Below are 25,786 nucleotides of genomic sequence, written 5' to 3'. Positions count from 1 at the left end.
CCACTTTGTCTTTCCTCCCCTGCTTCTCTCTCGCTAGTTTTTCCAGTGGAGTTAAGGTTACTAACCACACTTAAGTTTGGTATTAGGTTAGAGGCTTTTAAACGAGTTGTCATATTGTAGACCATAGATTTCATTCAAATGAATCGTGGCCACAAAATAGACATTCTCCATTTCGAAGAGAGATTGAGAGGATCCTAATCAATAATTGTACCCACAGTAACTGTAATGCTTAATTCACAATGATAAATGGAAAATGCGCTCTGTTTGGGAAATAATTTCCAATAGTCCATTTTAAGGAAACAACTACTAATGATGTTTGGGAATAACAGGGCATTTGGACATTACGGAGAGCCTGAAATTAGATGCCTTTCGATTGTGCTCAACTACGTTTCTTCTCTTTTCCACAGGATACACGCCATTTTATGTGTAAAAAAACAGTGCAGTAACTGCATTTAAATCCAAAAACTTGATTCTGTCAAGCTAAAGAAAGAGATCCAAACATCTCCTGTATACTGAAATTAAGCTTCTCATACATACATCTTGACAGGAAGGCCTCACATCAAGAAAAGACGGGTTTCCTTTGGGCACTAGTTGTATTCATCTCAATTATCAGACACACTTTGAAATCAGAGTTCATTGAGAAAAAGGTGAATAATTTATACATTAGAGCTAGTGAAAAAACACAAACCTAGTTGGATCATAGGATCCACACATTAATAATTCTAAGTTCCATTTCTGAAAAATGAGAATCACTCCTTTTTCTTTTCTGTATTTGTCTCTAAATTTGCCAGGTGATACCAAAATTTGGCAAGTCAGAGTTCATCCTTCACGTTAGCGAACTGGCTCATTAAGATAGCCAAATCCATACCCTGTGCCATTGTAGGCACAGCTGTCTCGTAAGGACACTCCCAAGAAAATCCAACTTTCCCAGATTTCTGTACTCTCTTTATGCATTTCTTAAACTTCTCATGACATTTCACATTGGCCACACCTGCAAAACCCATGCTTCATTAATCACTGATCGGATTAAAGAAACAACACAACCACCAAACCCAACCCCCTGGACAAAAGTAAAATAGATCTACAATTACCAGAATCATAACAATATTCCATTATTCACAAACAGGCACAAAGAAAAGCCCCTGAAAAAGGGAGAATGCAAGAGGGAAGCAAACTTGTTGGTTTCTACTCAGAGATGTGATTTTATATCCTTGAAAATATGATTCACCATATAATGTAATCATATTTTCACTTGTCTACTCTTTTTGTGTTATAAGCAATTAACCATTAAGTAGCTGATAAGAGGGCAAACTGGCACCGAATATCCAATCAGCAATGATGGTTGCAAAATGTTCCCCTTCAATCTTTCCTTTCTTGATAATTAACATGATGGCTCTTGAAAAATATGGCAACCCCCAACTTTCAAAACACACCAAGATCAAACAACCAACATATCCGTCCACCATAAACCCCTCGACTCGAACTTCAGCATGCAAATTTGTTTTATTACAGAATATATGATATGGCCCAAAAAAAATAAAATCCAAAAGTTAACTTCCCTTAGAATCAGTTAAACACAAATTCAGGCATATAAATGTTTACCTTGTGAACCTATCCTGTTGTCCTCTTCTTAATATTGAACATTACATCCTTCTCTTACAAGACTACTCATTATCAACATCTATATACAACACAACCAAGTACATCTAATTTGATTTGTTTTTTTCAATTCTCCTTTTCATTCCAAGATCTAATTCATATTAGTCTTACAAGCAATGGTAATAATTTTTTTATAAGTACAAGTAATGCCAATCAATTAGATGAAACAATTGTGATAAAGCATTCCACAACTACATTACACTTGAAATAACATATTTCTACAGCGTCTATGATGATAGAGCACATTGTGGACGTAAATTAATTTCCTCTTTCAGCGTTTGTGCTATTGTAAACATCGCGTAATGCCCTTATTCACCCAATAAATGTAGTAATACCAAAATTTTCACAAATACTAACATGCCCAATTGGGATTGGTGTATAATAAAAACAAGGGGAGATTACATAAAATAGCCCAAAGTTTATAAAATGTTTCAAATTGATATTGCTTAAAGGAAATCTACTAAAGCAACAAACTATATTACAAACTACTGATGTGATGGATAATTATTGGTAAATAAAAAGATGATATTAGCGGTGGATACGAGAACTAGTAAAAATTTCCCATATCAACGATTTATAAAAATATTGTAAAATAGTTTGTGCCTTTGACTTTACTCTTGCTTAAATTACAGTTTGACACTAGAAAAGGTTGTGAAATTTTGAGTTGGTGCTAAATTGGCGTTTAAGAAAGCTTCTAGAGTACTTAAAAAAAATCATGTTCACCCATGGTGAAATTAATGGAGCATTTAATAAACAAATAAATAAAAACATTGAGATTGAGAAACAGCGTACCGTGATTTCCAACACATTCATCGTGAATTTTGCAACAGGCATCGAGATCATCACACGGTTTCTCTCCTGGACAACCGGTCCACCCTACTCCGCAGTACTTACCGTATCGTATCCCAACACCTTACAATTATTCCAACAACAAAAAAAATCAATTAAATACATTAACAAAGTAACAATTTTTTTTTTTTTTCAAGAAATGCAAGTAATGTAATAGAAGGATTGGATTAAGCTTACTGTTACAATTCTGTGCAACGCAGGTTCTGCTGCATGTTGTCTGTCATTGAAGAAAAAATGAAAATTTTCAGAGATTTGGATTTTGGAAGATCCAGGAAAATTTTTATCACTAATATCTTCGATTCAACGATTTATTTTTTCCTACGTTTTCTCGGGAAGCAGACAGAGAGAAAGAGAGAGAGGGACGTTAAGTTACCTCGGAGTTGTTGATAGAGCAGTTGGCGACGACGGTGAGGAAGGTGAAAGCGAAGGCGAATGCGGCGGCACCACGTGTCTGAACGGGAACGCCGGCACTACGCTGCATTTTTTTTAACCTTTCGGAAAATGCTGGTGATGATCGTATTCTTCTGCGTTTTCTAGAATATTCTATTTTTATAAAAATACTCTTTTCGGAAACTTCCAGGAGTGGTACAGAAAAAATATTATCTTACAAAACTGCCCCTGTAGCGTAAGGAAGAGGATCAAGAGTTGTCCAGAATTTATAACGGTATTATGCTGGTTTTTCTGGAATTTTATTTTTTAAGATAACCATCACGCGCGCTATGATTGGACGTAACACGTCGTATGGACTTTTTTTTTTCTTTTTCTTTTTTCACCCTCTATCACTCGGGGAAAGATTTTGGGGGCAGATAAGAGCATTAGCATTGGAAAATGCTAATGCTATTCTATTTTACCATTCTAAAAATCCACTTTATCATTATACCATCTTATTTTACAATACTTCTACATCCCAAAACTCTATTTCTATTAAAATATTAATTTTTAATATTTCTTTATTATTTCTTTATAACTGCCAATTTTTTTCAGACCCATATTTCCTAGGCTTTCCAACCATTTTTTTTTCCTTTACTTCTCCCTCAACCTCTAGCAACACACAAGCCATCAACAACCAAAGCCACGGCACCAAAAACCCAAGCCACTGATCAACTCAAGCCACCGATCCACGGCACCAAAAACCCAAGCCACCGATCAACTCAAGCCACCGATCAATCCATCAACAACCACAGCCACAGCACCTCAACCCATCAACAACCACAGCCACGGCACCTCAAACCATCAACAACCACAACCACAGCCACGGCACCAAAAACCCATCAGCCCATGCCGCCCCATGCCGCCGATTTGAAACCTACCGGAGCAAACCCATTAAAAAAAATCATCACCGGACCCAACCATGACCCACAACCCCTTTAGGCACCTGTCACAGCAAAAAAAAAAAAAAAAAAAAAAAAAACCATCACAGTGACCCACGCCGTCAGCCACGCCCAAAAAAAAAAAGCAACCACAGAACCGCCGGATTGCAACCCACCGGAAAAACTGAGCCACTGTGGTGCTTGGTGGTGCGATTGGGTTTGGTGCTTGAGCCTTAAACGTTGGTTTCATCGATGATTGGGTTCTGTGCTTGAAGCTGAAGTTGGGTTTGTGGCGGAGCTCGCAGTGGAGGACGTTGGTTATTGATTTGGGTTGTTTGTGATGGAGTTGGGTTGAGAGAGTGGGGTTTTATGTTGGTTTCATGAGAGAGAGAGAGAGAGGCAGCGAGTTTGGTCTGGAATTTTCTGTGATTTTGTTGGACAGTAGGAAGTCCAACGGTGTTGTTGAGGGAGGGTCCGTTGGGCATGGTCTGGAATTTTCTGTGATTTTGGACAGTAGGAAGTCCTGTTGTTGAAGGAGGGTCCGTTGGGCATAAGGCAATAAAAAAGTTTTTTTTTTTTAGAATACTTGCTACAGTACAATTCTAACTTTAGAATTGTACTGTAGCACTATTGCAAAAAAATTTGCAATAGTTGAGTTTAGCATTGTCTGATGCAAAGGATTTTAAAGCTTAAAATGTCAAATTGGTCTTAGATATAGCATTAGCATTCTCCAATGCTAATGCTCTAATGCTCTAGACAGTTCAGCTACAACAAACGGTAAATTTTTGTTGTCGTATTTATTGATAAAAAGTAATCATTAAAAGCTGATTCTATAAATTTAAACTATTTATAAAAGAAAATTATCCTAAAAAAAAAAAAAATTCATTTCAACACTACAATATGAGGTTAGATTTCTTTCAATTTTAATAGGATATGTGACAAGTAGCATTAATTTGATTTTTCAACTTCACATATGTTATATCTAAATTTTTTTTAAAATAAAAAATAAAAAGAATTAGAGAATGTAATTTAGGCCCGATTGCAGAATTGCTAATTGATGGCATTTGAGAGTTGGAACGGGCGAGTTTCTGTTACCAAATAGTGAAGGCTTGTGTTTTCTGTTTGAAGTACAAAACTTGAATGGTTCATTAGTTTTTTAGTGTAGCCTTGTGTTTTCTGTTTGTACTACAAAACTTGAATGGTTCATTATTTTTTAGTGTGTTTTGGCAATAGTTTTGTGTTTTAATTTTTTAAATTATGTATAGCCTTTTAGATTTTTTAGCTACAACTATGCTTTAACCAACTCACAGTTTCAATCAAAAACTACATCCAAATGAACTGACCAGATCAGATGTAATAGAGATAATCCACAGAAGCCTTTCAAGTGGGGTTAATGACTGGTTCATTTTCGAAATATATATAGCTTGTAGGACATGTCTTCAAAAGCTCTAAACAGTGATCAAGCAAATACACTTGATGATGAAATATCAGAATCAACAGATGCGTTTGTCAAGGCAATCCAAAGGTATGGCAAATAAAACCATCAAAACAGCCAAGTGCAACTGGAATTCTGGCTTCAGCCTTCAGGCATGTTGATTGTCGGGTAGCCAAGCAGTTGCTTAGATCACAGTTCACAAACCTCAGGAAACAAACACAGTTACAAAGTGATATTATCAGATGATGGGAATTTTTCAAGTGTAACTCATTTTTAAAGATAAAAAATCTAAAAGGTATTAACACCTCAACATCTATATTCTCCCCACCACTGGCATAAGAATCCTTATATCCCCACAAACCACTGCAAAATATCAGACATAAAAATTTGGAAAAGATGTTGTGAAATTGTATTAAGAGTTTTGCTAATCACACCAAATTGGATTCAAGTGATTGATCAGGATACCACCAGCAGACGTATAGTAATTGAGGAGAAAAATAGTAAACCAATGCAGATTTGCAGTATTATGATTCATTCAGCAGCGGCGGTGCCAATAGCTTTCAACGTCAATAACAAAGTAACAGCAAGGTACATACGAAGTTACTTTCAAGTACATGGATTATTAAGGCTACCAGAGATTCCAACTGATTTCTCAGCTTCAAAAATTTTGCAGAAGAAACAAAAATTTAAAATCGGGGTTCTCATGTTTCAGATCACGCAATGACATGAGAAGCTTACACATTCAAGCCCCTTAAACAGTAATTATCCTCAGACTTTGTAACCAGTGATAGTAAAACCCCTTCCCACTATCTCACCAGCACAAAACCAGGCAAAGCATTCCAGCCCAAACAAAGCAGCAATACCAGCATCTTCGACCTTCAACTCTTGCTTGTGCTTCCACAAATGCTTGACATAATCAAGTTCCTTCCAGAATGACTCATAACGACCAGGAATACTGTACAGAACAGAACAAATAAGTCCAATGAAGTTGCAGATGTATAAATCTGAAGGAAAAGCTGTGCATGATAGTTCACTTCACCACAATGAGTACAAACAACAACCATGACCAAGCCTTAGTCCCAAAACTTTGGGGCCAGCTATGGATCCTCAACAGACTAGTCAAAATCGGCCACATGTATTATTTTCACCATTTGATTCTATCCATAATCATTCTCTAGTACTTCCTTAATTGATATGTCCTTTTTTTACTACTACTAATGTTATTTTTGGTCATCCTTCACCACAATGAGTACAAACATAAGGTGATGTAAATTTTTCCCAAAAAGTAGTAGAGCTAGACATAATTTTTAATGAGGTAGGGGTTTGAGTGGGTTTTCCATGATGAGGTAGGGACAAGAATCCAAAACCCACCACAAGTCCAAACCATTGCCATCCCTATTAATGTTATCACCAAAGGAACAGAATTTTAAAAAGTGTATGGTCATGAAAAGGCTTTGATTTAGAAGTTCAAGATGTGGAACAGGAACTAGAGATGATAAGTTGCGACAATCCAACTACTTTTACTTCTCCAACACTCTCATATATTAGTAGTAGCAACAGTAATATGTGCACAGTTTTTCTTCAAGTTATTAACCCTAATAACTCAAATAGCCCACAAGCAATGGAATTTTTATTCATTATTATTCTAGCAGAAGTTATTTCACTTAAGAAGTTTTTATTACCAATTAGATCTTCTACAATACTAATTAAAGCAAAGGTGTTCTAAAGGATATGATAGTTTACACATGGTGAGGCTTGTTAGACCAATGTAGGTTTTTAATAGCAAACTTTACTTCGCAATGTAGATCTTTAATAGTAAATTTTACTTTTCAATGGAAGTCTTCACTTTTCTAGTTTTCTTTGGATAGAGTTCAAAACTTGTCCAAACAGCTGTTGGAGGTAAGTTAAAAGCATATATTGAGATGCTTACCTTCCCTGCATAACTCTAGTGCCCATCACAAGCAGAACAATACCACATGCAATTTTAAATTATTAACAAATACCTTAGAAAGCCAATAAAAAGCACCTTTTTAAGTTTGCATCTACCATGAGCAATCTATATCCATACAATATGTTACAAGAGCATTGTTATGCTCTACTGGATGCAGCAAGCAAAGAGCTCAATGAAAGAAAAAAAAGGATCAAATAACAAGATATTCTAGAATTATGGTCTAGTTTTGATGCGGGACTTCATCGACACCTTAGATAGGCAACTTTAGTTATCTATGAGTCTTAGTAATAAGTTTTTTTAAGTTAGAAAGTTTTTGGTTCGGTTCTAGTTAGGTTTTCTTAAACCTATGGGTAGTTTGGTAATTCCATATTTTTGGAATGAGCTATATCAAAGGGCCATGAGTCTAAATTAATGTTCCCTTTTTAGGAGTCCCAGTCTATCTAAGAAAGGGATTGGCAATAGCCTATATAAAGGCTTCAATGTAGTCAATAAGATTCAGATAAAGAGATTGAGTTTAATAAAATTCCAAAAGCTTTTATTTTTATTTTTTTTATATGAGGGTGTGATTGCTTTCTCTTTCTTAAGTGTGATTGCTTAGTGAACCTAGGTGTTATTTCCTAGGTTTATCTTTCTTTGTTTCTCTCTCCAATTACTGCTTTGACACCAAAAGAGCATCAAACTCATCAAGATCCAATCTTTTATTACCTAACCCTACCTAAACCCTTAAATAACAAAACCTATTTAAGAACCCTTTGAGATCTCATCAGGAATCCTAATTTCATGCCAAAATTCAAAATATCCTATAGCAACAATAGTATCGGAGCCCATTAAGGCTTTATCTTGCGTAAAATAAACTCACCAAACACCTACTTATTGAAATATGCATCATTGCACATGGTCTACACTAGAGCCACTATAATATGCTTAATAATTCATACTGTCAAATATTCATCAAGGCACATTATCGATTTTAGGCTTATTTACAACATTCTTGCAATCGTTTTACTTTAGAGCTAGAATGCTTATTGCTAAATATATGGTGCCCAATATTTAACGTGTTCTCAAACTATCTAAGTTCTTATAAGATAATACCACTCCACACAATTCATTTTAAAAAACCCACCAAAACCAAGTAAAAATTAATTTCAAATGTCAATATGATACGGGGAAAAGAACTATAACCTAGCAAGACGAGTGTAAAACAATTGCTTGGACAAGAGGTTGCATTTCTCCACCGTGGGTGGCTCCTGAATGAATTGCTTGTTCTGCTCCAACAGCTGCTTGTAGTAAGCACCTCCATGCTTTGAAACAAACTGTGAAGCTTGGACAGCCTTAGACTGCAACTGATGCAACTTCGACGCCATCAACTTCCAAAATTAAGCCTAATCATAAATAAATAAAAATAAAAATAAATAAACCAATATGAAACAAAATACTCAAGTTTAACATTGGAGCCCAACTTCATATTTCCAAATTAGAAAAGAAGGCCAGAATGCACATATAACACAACCGCACCGCTATTCTGGTTATTAACAAGAAATAGTGAAGACATATACTACTAAGTACTAACAATTGACTATCATTCATTCACAACTCACAACCATTCACAGAAAATATTTTTTTCCTTTAATTGGTAATTAGACAATCACCAAGAGGGCCACCTTGCTCTTACAAGGGGAAGATGTGCCATTTGAGCTTGAATTCATTGGCCATTCACGGCAAAAATACCAACTTTCATACCAAGCACATAAAATGATTAAAAAAAATTCGATTCATATAATCAAAATTTAAGTTCAACCAAATATGGGTTTCGATCAAAAACCCAAAATTTTAAGATTCTGATAGCCACACTTATATATTTTCATAGTTCTCACACTGTGTTTCCAAAGTCAGAGATTACCACGACGCACAACTTTAACATTAAACAAACCCCATTAAATTAAACCCAAAAATTATAAGAGCAAAAACACAAGCAGATCTGTCAAAAAGCAGAAGATCTAAAACAAAAGCCCAAGAGATAGAATTAAATTTTTTTTTTTCGTGTAAAGAAAATTAAGAATATAAGGAAATTAGAAATCTTGAGTACATGCGAAGTGAATTAAAGAGGCTTTACCTTTGTTACTGATCTATTAGACGAAAGAGCAAGAGATTGAGAAGCAGAGGAAGAGGACGGCTTTTGGTTCTCTCGCCGCTGCGAAGTATGAGCAGTGCGAGCGAGAGAGAGAAATCGTTTGTGGGTTTTAGGCAGTTTAGCTGTGGGTGCATTTTATTTTTCTTATAGTGGGGTAAATTTGGCTTTTCAAATTTACTTGGTAAGGTAAAAGACTTGTTTGGTTCATGTAAAATATTTTTCAGAAAATAAATATTTTTTGAAAATGCTGTTTTTGGGAAAGGAAAATGTATTCAGACTGTTTGGCTGTCTTGGAATTCGTTTTACGGAAAATCAATTCCATTATTTAGTTCGTTCAAACATTTTACGGAAAATGCTTTCCGTTTTACGGAAAATCAAGCTTTGCAACCAAAATAGAAAAAACAAGAGAAGAGAAAATTTGATTAACCATTCCACTACATCAAATGGGAAAGTAAGAGTAATCCAATTCAACCCAATTCCACACTCACATTTTCCCTCCAACCAAATAGACCCACAAAAGAAACAAAACCCAGAAAAAAAAGTCATCAAATCTGGTCAAATTGAGAGAAGAAGGAAGAGAGAGAGGCGACTGGGTTCGATCTAGAGGCAAGATCGCGCAGCGGAGGCGAAGGCGAGATCACACGGCGGAGGCGAAGGAGAGATCGCGTGGCAGAGGCGAGATCGAGTGGCGTTGGAGTCGATCTTTGCTTGATTGGTGTGGTGCGATCGGCACGGTGCTGCGATTGACGAGACTGGTGCGATCGGCGCGGTGCTGTGATTGATGAGATCGGTGGAGTGTGGGTTATTGGACTGGAGCTCGGTCTGAGAAGTGCGTTGTTGTGAGAGAGTTCAGATCGTGTTGTGTGAGGAGTGGAAATGGTTCGTGGCGTGATCTGGGCTCTGGGTTCGTCGGCGAAGTCGAAGGCGTGATCTGGGCTCTCTCTTCTTCCTCTCTCTCTCTCTCTATCTCTCTCTCTTTCTCTCTTTGTGCGTGAGTCCGGAAATGGTTTGAAGTGAAAATTTTGATTGAAACCAATTTTCGGATCAAAGCCACTAAAACACACAGTCAACTGAAAATATTTTTCGGAAAATTTATTTTCCATGCGCAACCAAACACCCGTATTTACGGAAAAGTATTTCCAAAAGTGATTTGAAGCCAAAACAAATACAGCCTAAAGACAAATCCAATTATAGGATTTGACGCCTTAGGTTAAAACTCTCTTGAATAAGTCTCTAATGGTTGAACAAGAAATTTGAGGTTCAATTTCTATCTACACCAAAAACTGATTGGTATCTTGATCTAATGATAAATACCAAAAATTGATTGGTGTCTTGGTCTAATGATAAAGAGCTATTATTAGAGCAGACGACATAAGTTGAAACTCTCAAAAAAAAAAAAAAATTCTTAAGTTATCTAACTTTTTGCATTCACTTCCCCAACAAAACTCTCTCATTTTTTCTTTATTCCATTCAAATATTATATTTTAACCAATGGCCATATATTTCACTCTAATTCTCATACAAATTCCCCAAACTGGGGGCGAAACTAGACTTTTAAGAATAGGGGGTCAAAATTATAAAAAATATATAAATTGAATCAATATAAAAGTGTCATACAATAAATAAGAAAAATTTGGGGAACCAACCTTCTATATTTTTGAAAACTTTAAGTAAATTTAGGAGTAAAAATCCAATATTTGAGAAACTTGGAGAGCCAAACTTTAAGTAAATTTAGGGGTAAAACCCTAACATCTGAGAAGTTTGAGTTGGTCCCTCCTATCTTCTATGTGGTTTCACCCTTGACCCAAACCTATTTCCATTCACTCAAATCTTTAACTACACAAATTCACCCAAATCGTTAAACCTAATTCCACATCCATGCACTTAGCCAGTTAGCCCCATCATCAAACATAACCATAGAATGAAATACCAAAATAAAATAAAATAAAATACAAAGGCATTGATTTAAGATTAAAGGGCCTCACATTTGACACAATGTGCCCCTCAACTTTGTGTCACCATTCTTAGTGGCGACAACTCTAAAGACCTTAGCATCGATGACTTTGCCAATGTCACAATGTTGTTGCTTTAGTGGTAATGCTCCTCTAATGATGCTTGATTAAGGATTAAAGGGCCTCACATTCAACATAATGTACCCCTCAACTTTGTGTCACCATTCTTAGCGATGACAGCTATAGAGACCTTAGCATCAATGACTTTGCTATGTCACAATGTTGTTGCTTCAGCGGTGATGCTCCTCTAATGATGCTTGAGAGAGAGAGAGAGAGAGAGAGAGAGGAGAGAGAGAGAGAGAGAGAGAGAGAGAGAGAGAGAGAGAGAGAGAGAGAGAGAGAGAGAGAGAGAGAGAGAGAGAGAGAACAAAAAAATGGGTGGTGGGAGGAAATCTCGGTTGAGAGGGTTTAAAGAGAGCAAGAGAGAAATTTGTTTCTTAGGGGGGAAATGGATAGACATAGAGATTCATCTTTTGAGATGAAATACAAATTTGGTGTCAAATTATTTAGTAAAGCTACAATACTCAACAAATTTGTTGAGTTAGCGTGACAAAGAAGAAAAAAAAAATGTTGAGGAAATGGCAAGCTCTTTGGAGACGAAAGAAAATGAGTTTTGCTCACCAAAACTAGGGGGAAAAATTTAGGATTTGTGGAGCTCCTTGTGAATGCTCTAATTTGGGATTGTTAGAAGCTTTACATTCACAGTGTTTAATTGAAAGGAAAATGGAGATAACAAAAAAGAATAAAGGGAAAGGAAAATAGTCCTTATGTTTGGTTAGACAAAAAAGAATGGAGAGAAAAGAAAGTAAGGAAATCACTTGATCTAATGTTTATCTCTAATTTGTTATTAGAACAAGGTCACGAGTCTTGACCCTGCTACGAGGAAGAAATCTTAAAATCTTAAAAGAATCCTCCCAAGTCAATTAAGAGAGGAATCCAACTACTAATAAAGAAAACAAGTTTCTGAACTATGTATGGCTAATGGCTTTCATGTATCAAGAAGTAGTTCGCAGAGATCACTTCCTTTGTTTGAGTAAGGTTTTTGTAGTCCCCAATAAAATGATTTTTTGTAGTCTATAAGTTCAAAAATGTCTAAATCAATGCAACAAATGTAAACTTTTTCTTGTATATGAATCTTCAAATAGAGACTAAATTTTATAAGGATGTGGAGTAAAATCCAGTTTTTACACCTTCCAATTTCAACATGTCATATTATCATATCACATATTAAAGAATAGATATAATCACACTCAATCAATTTTAATACTCATATGAAAATCCAACTCAATTGGGAGTTTATTAAGATGTTATTATGTATAGTAGGATGTATTAAGTTTTAGATAAAAACTAATATGACAATCTCTTATTAGACGATATAAAACATGAATTTTACACTACATCTTTACCAAATTCGGATTCTTTCAAATAATATTAAATTAGTTAGTAGCCGTTGTCTATCTTTTAAAATATTTTGTTAAGTGCTAATTTAGTAAACTATTTTAAGAAACTTTTTATAGAAAAATGAAACTTTTATCATAAAAGCTATTAGCTAAGTACTAGCTTTTTATAATAACTAGTGTGTAGCTTCATGTATATACACGGGTACAATTAAAAATAATTACAATTATATGGTTCAAATTATACATTTTTTTGAGAAGAGATTCAAGTTATACATGGTATTAGCTTACACTTTTTTTAAATCATACATTTCTAAACAATGTAATGGTTTTTCATTATATATATGATTTGGAATTTAATTGGTTTTAGACTATTTGGTTTTTGTACTCAATAATTTACTTATCACAAAAATTAAACATTTAGATGGACACATGACGGAAAATTAAACTCTAATTGAAATTCAATTTAGAATTTAATTAGATTTGGACTTTTTGATTTTTATACTCAATAATTCACTTGGTACAATATTAAAAATTAAATAGCGCACATGGCGCAAAATTGAGAATCAAATCTAAAATCTAATTAGATTTTTTCTAAGTTTTTGGCTATTAATAAATATATATATATGTGTGTGTGTGTGTGTGTGTGTGTGTGTGTAAGGACCAGATTTGAGTCCTTAGCCCAAAGGATAAATGAACTTAGGCCCAAAAAGCCCAATACAATTGTAGAGAATGGGTTGGAAAACTAGATTTTAATGAATCGGCCAACAAATAAAGTGGATTCAGATAACAAGAAAATGTAAATAAACTAGTTTAATTTAAAGAAAATTATCATCGGCACAGTCCGAGGAGATCCGTTCTTATATATTAATTCTCAAGTTTGATTACAAGTTCAGTTCTTGATTGCTACATTATTTCTCTTTTTATCTCTGATCCTATTTCCTTAGGGGTCTCTTACATTATATATTTCCCTTTGAATGATCTTGGCCCTCCACTTGTCAATTGTCCAAGTTACTACTTGAGTGCTTGTCCCATCAGACGCCATTATAGGCCTTCTGTGAGTTGGGGTGACCAAGACAACACTGTTTAAGGTTCTTTTCTACATAAATGCGGCTAGAGAGTTAGCTGTAGAGCATTCAATGTGGCAATAGAAATTTTTTCTTAGATAATTCTTGGCTCCCATTTGTCCTGTACGTTCACAGTACATATCTTTATCAATAGAATTTCTTGGAACATCATTCTGGACTACAGAACACACTTTCTGACCCCTTCTTCGTTTAGCTGAGGAGATACTCCTATTCGGCCTACCTCTCCTAGTCTTTACAGTCATAGCTTGTTTATGAAGTTCAAAGTCTTACTTCTTCCTTACTATTGATCTATTCTCAAATCACTATGCCTCCTCGGACAAGGCTCAAAACGCAATATACATTTGGGCCTGTGTCCCCACAATAGCCCCTTAAAACTCCGATTTTCCGTTCCTATCCGAGGAGAAAAGTGGGGTTTTGATGTTTGAAAAATAAATCCCACCTGTTCCTTTAATTTCCACACGTAAGAGTGTCGTTTCACGTGTCCCATAACTATTCCTAACGCTTCGAAGCCCATGAAGTCTCATTAAATGATCCAAGCAGCGCTCTGTTCCTCGTATCCTATGGTGAGATGTAGATCCTACGGCTGGCATTTCTCCTTAAGATTTTGAAGATATTCTCAAGGTCGTTAACATACTCGGATTCTAACTTACTCTTGACCACCATGTTGTCTATATAAATCTCAATATTTTTTCCTAGCTGTGGCTTGAACATTTTGGTCATCATCCTCAAGTAGGTAGCTCCCGCATTATTTAAACCAAAAGATATCACTTTGTAATAGTAATTTCTAGTTGGGGTGACAAAAGTTGTTTTCTCTTGATCACTTAAAGCCAGTGGTATTTGGTGATACCCCTAGAAGGCATCCAAAACGCTCATCCAAGGATGGCCTACCGTTGCGTCCACTAGCTGATCAATTCAAGGTATGGGGAAGGGGTCCTTTGGACAAACCTTATTCAAGTCTATAAATCCACACATACTCGCCACTTTCCACATTTCTTCTTTACTACCACCGTATTGCCCAACCATTCAGGGTAAAACACTTCCTTAATAACCCCAGCCTGCTTAAGCTTGTTTACCTTGTCCTTGACGGCATCAAAATGTTCTTTAGATAAACGCCAAGATGGTTGCTTCCTAGGGAGGACGATTGGGTTAACATTCATATGATGGCAAATGAAGTCTGGATCCACCCCAAGAGCTTCGTAAGCGTTCCATACAAATACATCAACGTTCTCTCTAAGAAACGCTATCAACTTTTCTTTCTCCCGAGGAGGCAGCTGAGCTCCGACCTAAAAGAACTTCTCTGAATCACCATCTATCACAATTTCTTCCAGCTTCTCACACTTTACCCCTTTCGATACAGCATCCGTGGATAGGATCGGAATCCTTGATTGCTATAAGCTCCCCTCAGTAGAGACCGAGAACTTGGCTACAAGTTGGTGTATAATTGCAGTCACCAGGCACTGCCTAGTCATGGATTGGCTTCCAATAAGCTCTTCGACCTGGTTCCCGAAAGAATATTTTACCTTCAAAAGCAGGGTGGATGAAACAGCCCTCAGGGCATGGAGCTAGGGTCTTGCCATAATGGCCGTGTAGGGAGAATAAGCATCCACAACAATGAAGTCTACCTCCACTACCTCTAAACCTGCCTGTATGGATAGTCTAATCTTGCCCTTTGAAATGACAACTTTTCCATCAAAACTTACCAAAGGTGAATCATATGCTGTAAAATCTTCCGGCTTCAGGTTTAGCCATTTGTATAAGTCAGGGTACATAATCTTTGCACCACTGCCCTAGTCAACCAACACTTTCTTCACATCATACCTTCATATTTTGAGCGTGACCACTAAAGCATCATCATGTGGCTGTATGGTTTCAACCTTGTCCTTATCCAAAAAGCTCAACGTTGGTCGGACCTTCGATCTAGCCCTCTTAGGCTCAGGGTTAGAGTCCTCGGCGGGTGGCTAGGCTACAGACATCATCCTGAAGGGTTGCAAGCCAGTTCTCCCAGGAACAGTAAAGATGACATTAATTGTACCCAAAGGGGGCTTTGAATAAGCGTTCCCCTGAGCCATCGACCCTGCTTGATGTCCTTGTCCATTAGGCCAATATAAAAATTGTTTTAACCTTCCATTCCTGACTAGTTGCTCTAGATGATTCCACAGAGTTCTACAGTCCTCAGTTATGTGCCCTCATTCCTAGTGGTATTGGCAATGAAGACTTTAGTTACACTTCATGGGGTCTCCTCCCATCTTGTTTGGCCATTTGAAATATGACTCATTCTTGATCTTCTCCAAGATTTGATGCAGTTGCTTTCGGAACACCGTGTTAACCGCTTGAGAGGCCGTAGACCCAGATTGCCCAGCAAAATCTCTTCGGGGTCTGTTATTATTGTAATAGTCCGACCTAAAATCCCTCATCTCTTGAGGGATAACCTTACCCTTCCCCTTGCCTTGTTGTTGGTCTTCCTCAACCCTCTTTTACTTATTGATTCAGTTCATGAGCTGGCGCACACTAGTAGCAGGTTTCCCGGTCAAAGATTTCCTTAAACCATGCTTAGTAGGTAAGCCAACCTTGAAAGTCTTGATGGCTACATTGTCAAAGTCACCATCTATCTCGTTGAACATCTCCCAATATCTGTCTGAATACGTTTTCAAGGTCTTCCCTTCTTGCATGGCCATAGACAATAGAGAGTCTAAGGGTCGAGGGACCCTACTGCATGTAATGAAACGAGATCCAAAGGCCTGAGTGAGCTCCTTAAAGGAGTCAATGGAATTTGCTCCCAAGCCATCAAACCATCTCATCGCCACAGCCCCTAAACTGGATGGGAATACCTTGCACATCAGAGTTTCGTTCTTGGAATGCACTACTATCCTCTAGTTGAAGTGGCTTACATGTTCCATAGGGTATGTTCGACCATTGTACATGGTGAACGTGGGCTGGGTGAGCTGTCGAGGAAGTCTTCCTCCCTCAATTCTGTGCACGAAAGGTGATTTGGAAATTTGGTTGAGCGTTCTGTTTATCGTATCATTTTCCAAGCCTTTGGAAGATGAATTCCTATTTTTGTGAGAAAGACTCACTAGGAGGAGTTCTTGATCTGTATCTATAATTGCCATCCTTTTCATTATCAGAAGAGAAGTCCAAATTGGAGGGAGTTCGCTTTCGCCGTTCTTGGCACAGTTTTCTCTTCAAATGATTAATCTCTAGCTACAGGGCTCTAGTATCCTCCTCATGAGAAAAGTGGCTCCCATTTTGAGACTGGCTCCTGTTAGTATGGGTGGTATGCACACTAGCCTCCTGATCCCTTTTTCGCTCAAGGTTAACAAAATAGTCTTCAAGTTGAGACCCTATAGATTCTGCCTGGTTTGGATCTGAACCTACCATAGTTGAATGTCAAACTCACTAAAACATGAGAATTCCCCACAGACGACGCCAATTGTAAGGACCAGATTTAAGTCTCTAGCCCAAAGGATAAATGTACCTAGGCCCAAAAAGCCCAATACAATGAATTTGTAGAGAGTGGGTTGGAAAACTGGGTTTTAATGAATCGATCAACAAATAAAGTAGATTCAAATGACAAGAAAATGTAAATAGACTAGTTTAATCTAAAGAAAACTGTCCTCAGCACAGTCCGAGGAGATCAATTCTTGATTGCTACAGTGTTTCTCTTTCTATCTCCAATCCCCATTTCCTCAGGGGTCTCTTACATTATATATCTCCCTTTGGATGATCTTAACCCTTCACTTGTCGATTGTCCAAGCCACTACTTGAGTGCTTGTTCCATCGGACGCTTTTACAAGCCCTTTATGAGTTGGGGTGATCAAGATAGCACTGTTCAGGGGTTTTTTCCACATAAATGTGGTCAGAGAGTTAGCCGTGGAACATTCAATGTAGTAATAGTAGCTTTTTCTTAGATATTTCTTAGCTTCCATTTGTCCTGTATGTTCGTAGTACATATCCTTATCAATAGTACTTTTTGGAACGTCATTCTAGACTATAGAACACACTTTCTGACCCATTCTTGGTTTAGCTAAGGAGATACTCCTTCTCGGCCTACCTCTCCTAGTCTTTATAGTCATAACTTGCTCATGAAGTTCAAAGTCTTACTTCTTCCTTATTATTGATCTATTCTCAGATCATTGTGCCTCCTCGGACAAGGCCCAAGGCCTAATATACATTTGGGTCTGCATCCCTACAATATATATATATATATATATATTTTAAGAGGAAAAAAAAATCTTAATAATTATATTTGATTTCTATATAATTATTTTAAATAAAAAAGGAGAAAAAAAAAATCTAGTATATGTCCGTACCCAATAAAAATATTTAAAATGAAAAAAAGGAAACAACTCGTCTCATTTCCTTAGCTGTCTCTCTCTCTAACATACACATACATTGAGCCGTTCAATAATCAATCTCTTATTATCTACAAAAAGAAGACGGAATGCTAGATGATTTTTGCTTATTCAGGAAATGGGTCTTGCTTATAAATCAACAAATTCTCTTATTTCTTATATATTCAATCGTTTGATTATGAGAGTAAGCCTTCCATTTCATAGAGCTCTTACTTCTTATTCTACTAATAGTACTTGTGTTACTAATAGTAGCAGTAGATGTAGAGAAAATGTGAAAACCCCACATTAGAATCGGAATCAGTTCTTGAAATCTGTAAGAGATGAGTGCAAATCTCGGAGCTTGAAGAATGTTGATTATGCCTTAGACTTGTTTGATAGAATGCTTCACTTGCACCCTTTGCCTTCCATTGACGATTTCAATCACATGTTGGGTGCCATTGCAAGAATGAAGCATTACTCTGTTGTGGTTACTCTAACAAATGGAATCATTAGGTATCGCTCCCGATGTTTATACACTGAGTACTTTGATCAATTGCTTCTGTCATTTGAACCGTGTTGATTTTGGGTCCTCTGTCTTAGCAACAATGTTGAAACTTGGTTGTCAACCAAACTATATAACTCTAACCACTCTTGTCAAGGGGCTCTGTCTTCAAGGGAACATTGCTGGAGCTGCGAGGTTGGTAGAAGAAATGGAGAAGAGAGGGTATGAACCTAATGCAATTACTTGTGGAACGATGTTAAATGGGCTTTGTAAGATTGGTAGGACTGATATGGCTATTGGGTTGTTTAGGAAGATAGAAAAAAGGTATTTTGAACCTAATGTAGTGTTTTATAACACAATCATTGATAGTTTATGTAAGGATAGATTGATAACTGAGGCTTTGAACCTTTTATCTGAAATTATAGGTAAAGGCATTTAGCCAGATCTTGTCACTTACATGTGTTTAATTCAAGGTCTATGCAATTTTGGTCAATGGAAAGAGACTACTGCTTTGTTGAATGAGATGGGGCAAAGGAAGGTTATGCCAGATGTGCAAACATTTAACATATTGGTGGACACACTTTGCAAAGAGGGGATGTTGATAGAGGCTAAAGAAGTTTTTGATGGGATGATTCAAAGAGGCATTGAGCCTGACACAGTCACTTATAGTTCTTTGATTGATGGTTACTGTTTGCAAAGCAAAATGGATGATGCAATCAAAGCCTTTAATATGATGCTTGAGAGGGGTTGTTCGCCTGATGTGTTTAGTTATAATAAATTGATCAATGGATATTGCAAAAGTAAAAGAATTGATGAGGCAATGCATATTTTTCATGAAATGTCTAACAAGGGATTGGTTTATGATGTTGTGACTTATAGCACTCTTATAGGTGGTCTTTGTTGAGTAGAGAGACCTCAAGTTGCACTAGAGCTATTCCATAAGATGCGTGCTTATGGCCAACATCCAAATCCCCGTACCTATGCCATCTTGTTAGATGGTTTATTTAAGAACAAACATTTTGCTGAAGCAATGACATTGTTTAAAGAGATGGGAGACAAAAATCTGGACCACAATATTGTGATTTACATCATCTTAATTGATCGTATGTGCAATGTTGGGGAAGTTATGGCTGCAAGAGAGCTCTTTTATAGTCTTGCCACCAAAGGGTTGCAACTTGATGTTTGGACTTACAATATAATGATCAAAGGGCTTTGCAAAGAGGGGTTGATAGATGAAGTGAGTGCGTTGCTTGAGAAAATGGATAGGAACGGTTGTTCACCTCATGATTGCACATTTAACACAATCATCCAAGGTTTATTGCAACATAATGAGACATCAAGGGTAATGAAATATCTCCACATAATGGTTGAGAAGGGTTTCTCAGCAAATGCAACCATTGCAACCATGTTTATTAATTTGTTGTCATCTAATCAAGCAGATAACAACATTCAAGAATTGCTCAACGTCAAGAACAATTTTCATATTTTAACCCGTCTCAAGTCAATTTGTAAGTGACATATATATGCCTTTTGAATTTGATTCTTTTTACATGATTATATTTCTTTTAAATTCTATGCACAAGCTTGTTTGCTGCTTTAACTGTTTGATCTTACTTTGCAATTTCTTTGTGTGTTAATGTTGCTGTTTTGAACCTATTTTCATAAATATCTATTTCAAAATTTAAAAGATGTGTAGTTAGTTAATGTTACATATTGTACTCATAAAATTTGGCATTTTCATGAATACTTATTTCAGATTTTGACTTTAGTCAATCTACAGTAAGATGGACTTTTGGATAAGTTTTTGCACTATTCTTTTTTGTATTTATTATACTATTATGATTATTTATTATTGGTGCATGCCATATATTTGATGAAATTTCTTTTAGACATGATATGTAATCTTTTCATTCTATTTTTTTTTTCTTTTCCTGTTATAGATTTACATCTTCTTTTTTTGCATTCACAAAATTGTGGTTGGTTCTTACATATCTATGTTTTTTTATTAGGTTTTAATTGGATTATGTTGATCACAAAATTGATCGATCATTGAGAATTCTAGGGAATCAATGATTAGATAAAGTTTTGTTATGAAGTAAGGAACAAAACTGAGCCTACAAAAGATTTTCCTAAGTGGCTGAATATAGCTGACCAACAGCATGCAGTAAATGGCTATGTAAATAAGTAATTGTGTTAAAAAATTTGAAATCTGTCATTTGTTTCTCCCCTAATTCTCATCCCTTCACTACAGATGACTTCAAATTGTTATTGCAAAAGAAAACTGAATGGCAAGGATTGTCATAAAGTAATTTTTACTCCACAACATTCCTTTTCGCCTTTAGGCCGGAAAGATTAATGAATAGGACGAGTGCTAATTCCTGCCCTAAATGCAAGTTAGGCCAACTAATTCGAAACTGAGAACAAATTGAAGCTTTTTTATATGAATGATTGAAGCGTGGAGAATGGAGGTAACTCACCTAACTGACCAGTACAAGGCTTAACACAGCTGTCAATCCTCAATCTACCTTCTTGATTAAGTTAAAATCATATGTTTTCTATACATGTGTGTATGTACAAGTGTAGGTAAGTATACATACAATAGTTTATTCTACTAGAGGATCATTGAATAAAGGCGTACTCTTGTAGCTTTATTAGTTTATGCTAATATGCCTGCTGACTTTGGTAGCAGTTGCAATCCTATTGTCCATTGTCCATCCACTAGATGGGAAATGGTAACCCATTAAAGTGTAGTATGTATTCGATATCCAATTCTATTGACATATGTCAACACTTCATCTAGATCAAATTGTTTTATGTAGGGTTGAAAAATTCTTCATTGGAGGGACAGTTGGGTTTGTTCTCTGTTTTAAGCATCTCATTTCCTGTTTTTGTTTAAGATTTCTAATAATGTATGATGTTAGTTTTAGTGATTCCTAAATAATTATGATTTGACAATCTACATTTTGAACATAAATTAGTTGGTATAGTTGCTAACAATGGTTTTGAGATCGTTGTTTGGAATTTTGTGTAGAGAAGCTGATTGTATTGGTTTAAAATGGATGGTTTCCATATTCTATCAACATGCTATTCAAATCAAATAGCTTTATGATTGTTCTTTCTTCCTCTCTCTTTTTTTTAAAAATTTTTTTTTGGGTAAATTATAATTTACCCACCTGTGGTTTTGCCAAAATTTAAGTTACCTACCTGTGGTTTGAAATTTGACACTTTACCCACCTGAGGTTTGGTTAGTTAGATTTCTATAACCCACCTCTGTTAAAAATAGAGCTAAATATGTAGTTTTGCTCCACTTTATGTCTCTCTTCTCCAAAAACACAAAACACAGAAAAATACAAGATCAAATAAGATAAAAAAATTATCTATCACAACACTTGCATTGTAGAATTTCAAACCACAGGTAGCTAACTTAAATTTTGGTCAAACCTCAAGTGGATAAAGTGTCAAATTTTAAATCACAGGTAAACAACTTAAATTTCAGCTAAACTGGGTAAGTTGTAATTTGCCCAAAATTTTTAATTTTGATTTTAATTTTAAAATTTGATTTTTTGTTATAGACTTGTTGCATAGGGAGCCACAACAAGAAGTGTGGTGCACTTAACAGAATATTTGTAGGTATATGGTCAACTTGACAACTTGATTTGTTGAAGATTTTTTTTTTTTGGTTGATAAATAACTTGATTTTGGGAAGTTACTAGGCTACTGAATTATATTTGAACTCATATGTGCTGTTCATGATTTTTATGTTACTGATTATATATTTTTTGTAGTTACAGCATGATTGGACTCTTTTATGTGGATTTTGTTCTTGGATGTAATTGAACATATGGGTTAGATATATTTGTTAATGAATTTTTCTGTCATCTTTGATTTTTATTTTTTATGCGTTTTGCTTTTTAGATGGCCTTGAAGATATTATTTCCATAATAAATTAGTCTTGAAGAGAGGCATGTTGATTTTGGATTGGTGCTGCATGTGCAAAAAATGTGGGGAACTATGGATCACCTCCTCCAATTCCTATAGCTTTGGAGCTGTGGACTATGGTGTTCTGTTTATTTGACCTCTATTGGGTTATGCCAATGAGAGCCATTGATATGTTTGCAAACATAGAAATATTGCTTTTTGGAAGGCTGTGCCAAATTGCATTATGTTGTGTCTTTGGCAAGAAAGGAATTCTAGAAGTTTTGAGGGATGCGAATGGAATATCCTAGAAATTAAAGCCTTCTTCCTTCGTACTTTGTTGGATTGGAGTGCTGCTTTTCTCTCTCCACCTTTTTTTTTTTTCTCACGTTTGTTTGATCATTGTATTTTGAATTGATAGTACTTCTCTCTTAGTACACCGCCGGTGTACTAGGTTTGTTTTTATTTCTAATAAAAATTTCGTCACTTATAAAAAAAAAAAATTAGTCTTGAAATGATTACTTCTATAATAAATTATTCTGGAAGATGTTGATTTTTGTCTAATATGTTATATATATATATATATATATTGTTTTTGTTTTTGTTTAGGTGTACCATAAATCATGGTGGTTTGGGCTTTGAAAGACTCTGTAAAGAGGGAGTGAGTTGCACTGAAGAGATGGAGTTTTCTTGCAATCAGCAATTTTTCTGGTTAAATAATCATTTGTAACTACATTTTACTTTTGATCAAAATATCTGATCGTACAGAGTTAGATGCTGAACTTATTGAGTTGTTGGTGCAATTACATTATAGAATAACTTAATTTCTGACCAAGGTTAGCTGCTCCCATTTTAGCGGGAATCTGTTAAGATGATAATGTAGTTTGGAATATGATCTTAGAGGTGGATTATTTGTTTAAGCAGCCCAACAACTAAGTGGTGAAGTTTAATGCTGTGATTGACCAATTAGCTCTACCATGATGTATGCTTTCTATAGGGTAATTAAGCTTGTGTAGTAGGATCTAATGATGACATGTGCAAGTGTGCAGCACAATGAACTAATGCTCTTAGATGATGTAAATATGATTTTCTTACCCCATTTCACCAAATGGTGCATATTCTGTTTTCTTAGTTTTTATTGGTCACTTTAATTTATCTAGTGTTTCTCAAAACAGAAAACACATGAATATATAAAACTGGTTGAATTTGTCCCAAATAGAATTATTAATCTTCCTCTTTCTTCTTCATTTTGTATTTTTTTGTTTTTTTTTTTGTTTGTATTTTTGTTTCAATCAAAGAGAAATGAATTTGAAACTGTTGCAAGATATGCTAATCTACTTTTGTTATGAATTTACTATTCATCAAGATTGAAACATTGAAGCATCAAACAAAATTCCTGATGCATGTTTCTTTCATTGAGGTACATTCGTTATATGGTTCATTTTTCTTCTTAATACCTAGATATGCCTGCAGTCATATGCTTTAGAGAACGTTATTCTTTCTGAAGCTACTGATTTCCCATTTCAATTTATATTAAAGGGCACAAAAGAAGTAAAATAGGGAAAAATTCTTAAGAATTCCTTATTTGTAGATGTGCACAAGATAATAGGTACCAATACTTCTGAAATGCTATTTACAATTTTACATGATAGCCTACTTGTATCGAGGAATCCAATTTGATCCGTTTCCTTGCATAGATTCCTTCTGTTTCTTATATCCTTAGTAAGAAGTATATTGTAATGCTACACTAGCATTACAATAATGCAGGAATAACTCAATCCTTGACAGTTGGGTTAAACCTTCTGATTTCTAGTTCTGGAAAAGTATTCTTCTGGCAAGGAAATGGTTCTTATGGACGTAAAATGGAGGGCTGTTAAGGGTGAAGCCATTTCCATTATCAGTAGTTGTTGTAACAAAGTAAGAGATGAAGGCATATTGAATAACTTTCTAGTGATCCGTATTGTGGATGTTCTTATATATTATACAAGCAATAGGTGGAAAGGGGATTTAGTTGACAGGACCTACCAATGTCAAAGTGCACTGGAAATATTGAAGATTTCTTTGCCTAGAATGGCCTTGCAAGATAAGTAGATCTGTCCTTATTCTAGAAAATGATAATATGAAGTTAGGATAGGCTATTTCCTTCTGTGTAGATAATTGACTAGGTCTTATAATTGACTAGGGAGGTTAAGACCAGACCATAGTTGGGGATTGTATTGGGTGAAAATGGCTGTGGAGGTTCAACAGTTGAAGCTGTCGTTGAAATCTGTTATTTGATTTGGAATTTTTGTCAAATAGGCACTAGTTGTTACATCTGAACTGGCAAGAAGGAAAAATTATGCTAATACCTGTTGTCCTTTCTGTGATAATGAAAAAAAAACTCTCGAGGCTTGACCATATCATCATTTCTTGACCCTAGCTAGAGCCTTGTGGTTTGGCTTGGAGATTTCTATCATAACTATTGTAAATTACCTCCATCCATACAGCAGCAGAGAATAACGCTGATTAATGGGGTAATGATAATTGTAAGGAATATCTTGATTTTTCATTCATTTTTTCAGGTGAATTTGTGGAATCTAGGGAATGAGCATCAATGTTGAAGCTCTCCCAACCTTGTGCATAAAAAATTAAAAATTTTCTTTGGACTTGCAGGGAAGCCTTTGGTAATCAACATATTTCTTCACAGAAATCTACTTGAGGTGGCAAGGTATTCTATTAGTGGCAGATAGAAGAGCAAAGAACAAAAGATGGGGAGGGTCAGGTTTTGTTGGCGGACATGAAGAAGGCAAAATGATCATAGATTCATAGCTGGCTGCCATAGTTGGGAGTCTCTGGATAAGGTGGCAATCATCTTTCTAGCTGTCAAAGAAGCCTGGGACGCAGCAAGAAACAAAGGATTTAAAAAGGTAATTATTCTTGTAGCTATGCTTAAGCAGTGGCCTTATATCAGAACACGAGGCTTCCTAGATGGCAAACTCAATTGGTCATGGAGGATGTATGACACATTGGCAAATGGAAGAGGATGATCTTGCTGCAGTAGCAGAAAAGGAATTTTCCTTTTTTTAGTTGGCATTGTCATGTGTAGCTACCACTATTGCTTTTTGATTTTTGCCAACTGATGTTGTACTTGACTATGAATATTAAAAAAAAAATTGGAAAATGAAAAATGAAAGAGATTGTTGCAACATACCTGCAAGCTCGAAAAG

At 35.8% G+C, this 25,786-nt stretch overlaps 2 protein-coding genes and 1 pseudogene across 2 annotated transcripts; 1 reads left to right on the top strand and 2 right to left on the bottom strand.

Moving 5' to 3' along the window:
• Positions 1 to 481: 481 nt before the first annotated feature.
• Positions 482 to 3,090, bottom strand: LOC115976156 (probable phospholipase A2 homolog 1). The gene is made up of 4 exons (XM_031097289.1): positions 2,882 to 3,090; positions 2,686 to 2,725; positions 2,452 to 2,571; positions 482 to 991 (listed from the first exon to the last, which is right to left on the bottom strand). The coding sequence occupies exons 1-4, from the start codon at positions 2,987 to 2,989 to the stop codon at positions 813 to 815; spliced, it is 447 nt and encodes a 148-aa protein (XP_030953149.1). The 5' UTR covers positions 2,990 to 3,090; the 3' UTR covers positions 482 to 812.
• Positions 3,091 to 5,751: 2,661 nt separating this feature from the next.
• Positions 5,752 to 9,458, bottom strand: LOC115976154. The gene is made up of 3 exons (XM_031097288.1): positions 9,318 to 9,458; positions 8,387 to 8,586; positions 5,752 to 6,208 (listed from the first exon to the last, which is right to left on the bottom strand). Exons 2-3 carry the CDS (start codon positions 8,566 to 8,568, stop codon positions 6,022 to 6,024), a joined length of 369 nt encoding a protein of 122 aa, XP_030953148.1. The 5' UTR covers positions 8,569 to 8,586; positions 9,318 to 9,458; the 3' UTR covers positions 5,752 to 6,021.
• An 8,746-nt stretch (positions 9,459 to 18,204) lies between these two features.
• Positions 18,205 to 25,755, top strand: LOC115976153 (annotated as a pseudogene).
• The last annotated feature ends 31 nt before the right edge of the window (positions 25,756 to 25,786 follow it).

The sequence above is a fragment of the Quercus lobata genome, chromosome 2 (assembly GCF_001633185.2).
Source record: "Quercus lobata isolate SW786 chromosome 2, ValleyOak3.0 Primary Assembly, whole genome shotgun sequence".
Classification (NCBI taxonomy): Eukaryota; Viridiplantae; Streptophyta; class Magnoliopsida; order Fagales; family Fagaceae; genus Quercus; species Quercus lobata.
This window is presented reverse-complemented; position numbering and strand designations above follow the sequence as displayed.

Excerpts from the sequence above, each read along its gene's own strand:
- LOC115976154 (XM_031097288.1), bottom strand. The coding sequence starts at position 8,568 with ATGGCGTCGAAGTTGCATCAGTTGCAGTCTAAGGCTGTCCAAGCTTCA. Across the intron at positions 6,209-8,386 it reads TTTTACACTCGTCTTGCTAG|TATTCCTGGTCGTTATGAGT; the intron begins GTTATAGTTCTT and ends TGTTCTGTACAG.
- LOC115976156 (XM_031097289.1), bottom strand. The coding sequence starts at position 2,989 with ATGCAGCGTAGTGCCGGCGTTCCCGTTCAGACACGTGGTGCCGCCGCA. Across the intron at positions 2,726-2,881 it reads GCTCTATCAACAACTCCGAG|ACAACATGCAGCAGAACCTG; the intron begins GTAACTTAACGT and ends CTTCAATGACAG. Across the intron at positions 2,572-2,685 it reads CGTTGCACAGAATTGTAACA|GTGTTGGGATACGATACGGT; the intron begins GTAAGCTTAATC and ends AATAATTGTAAG.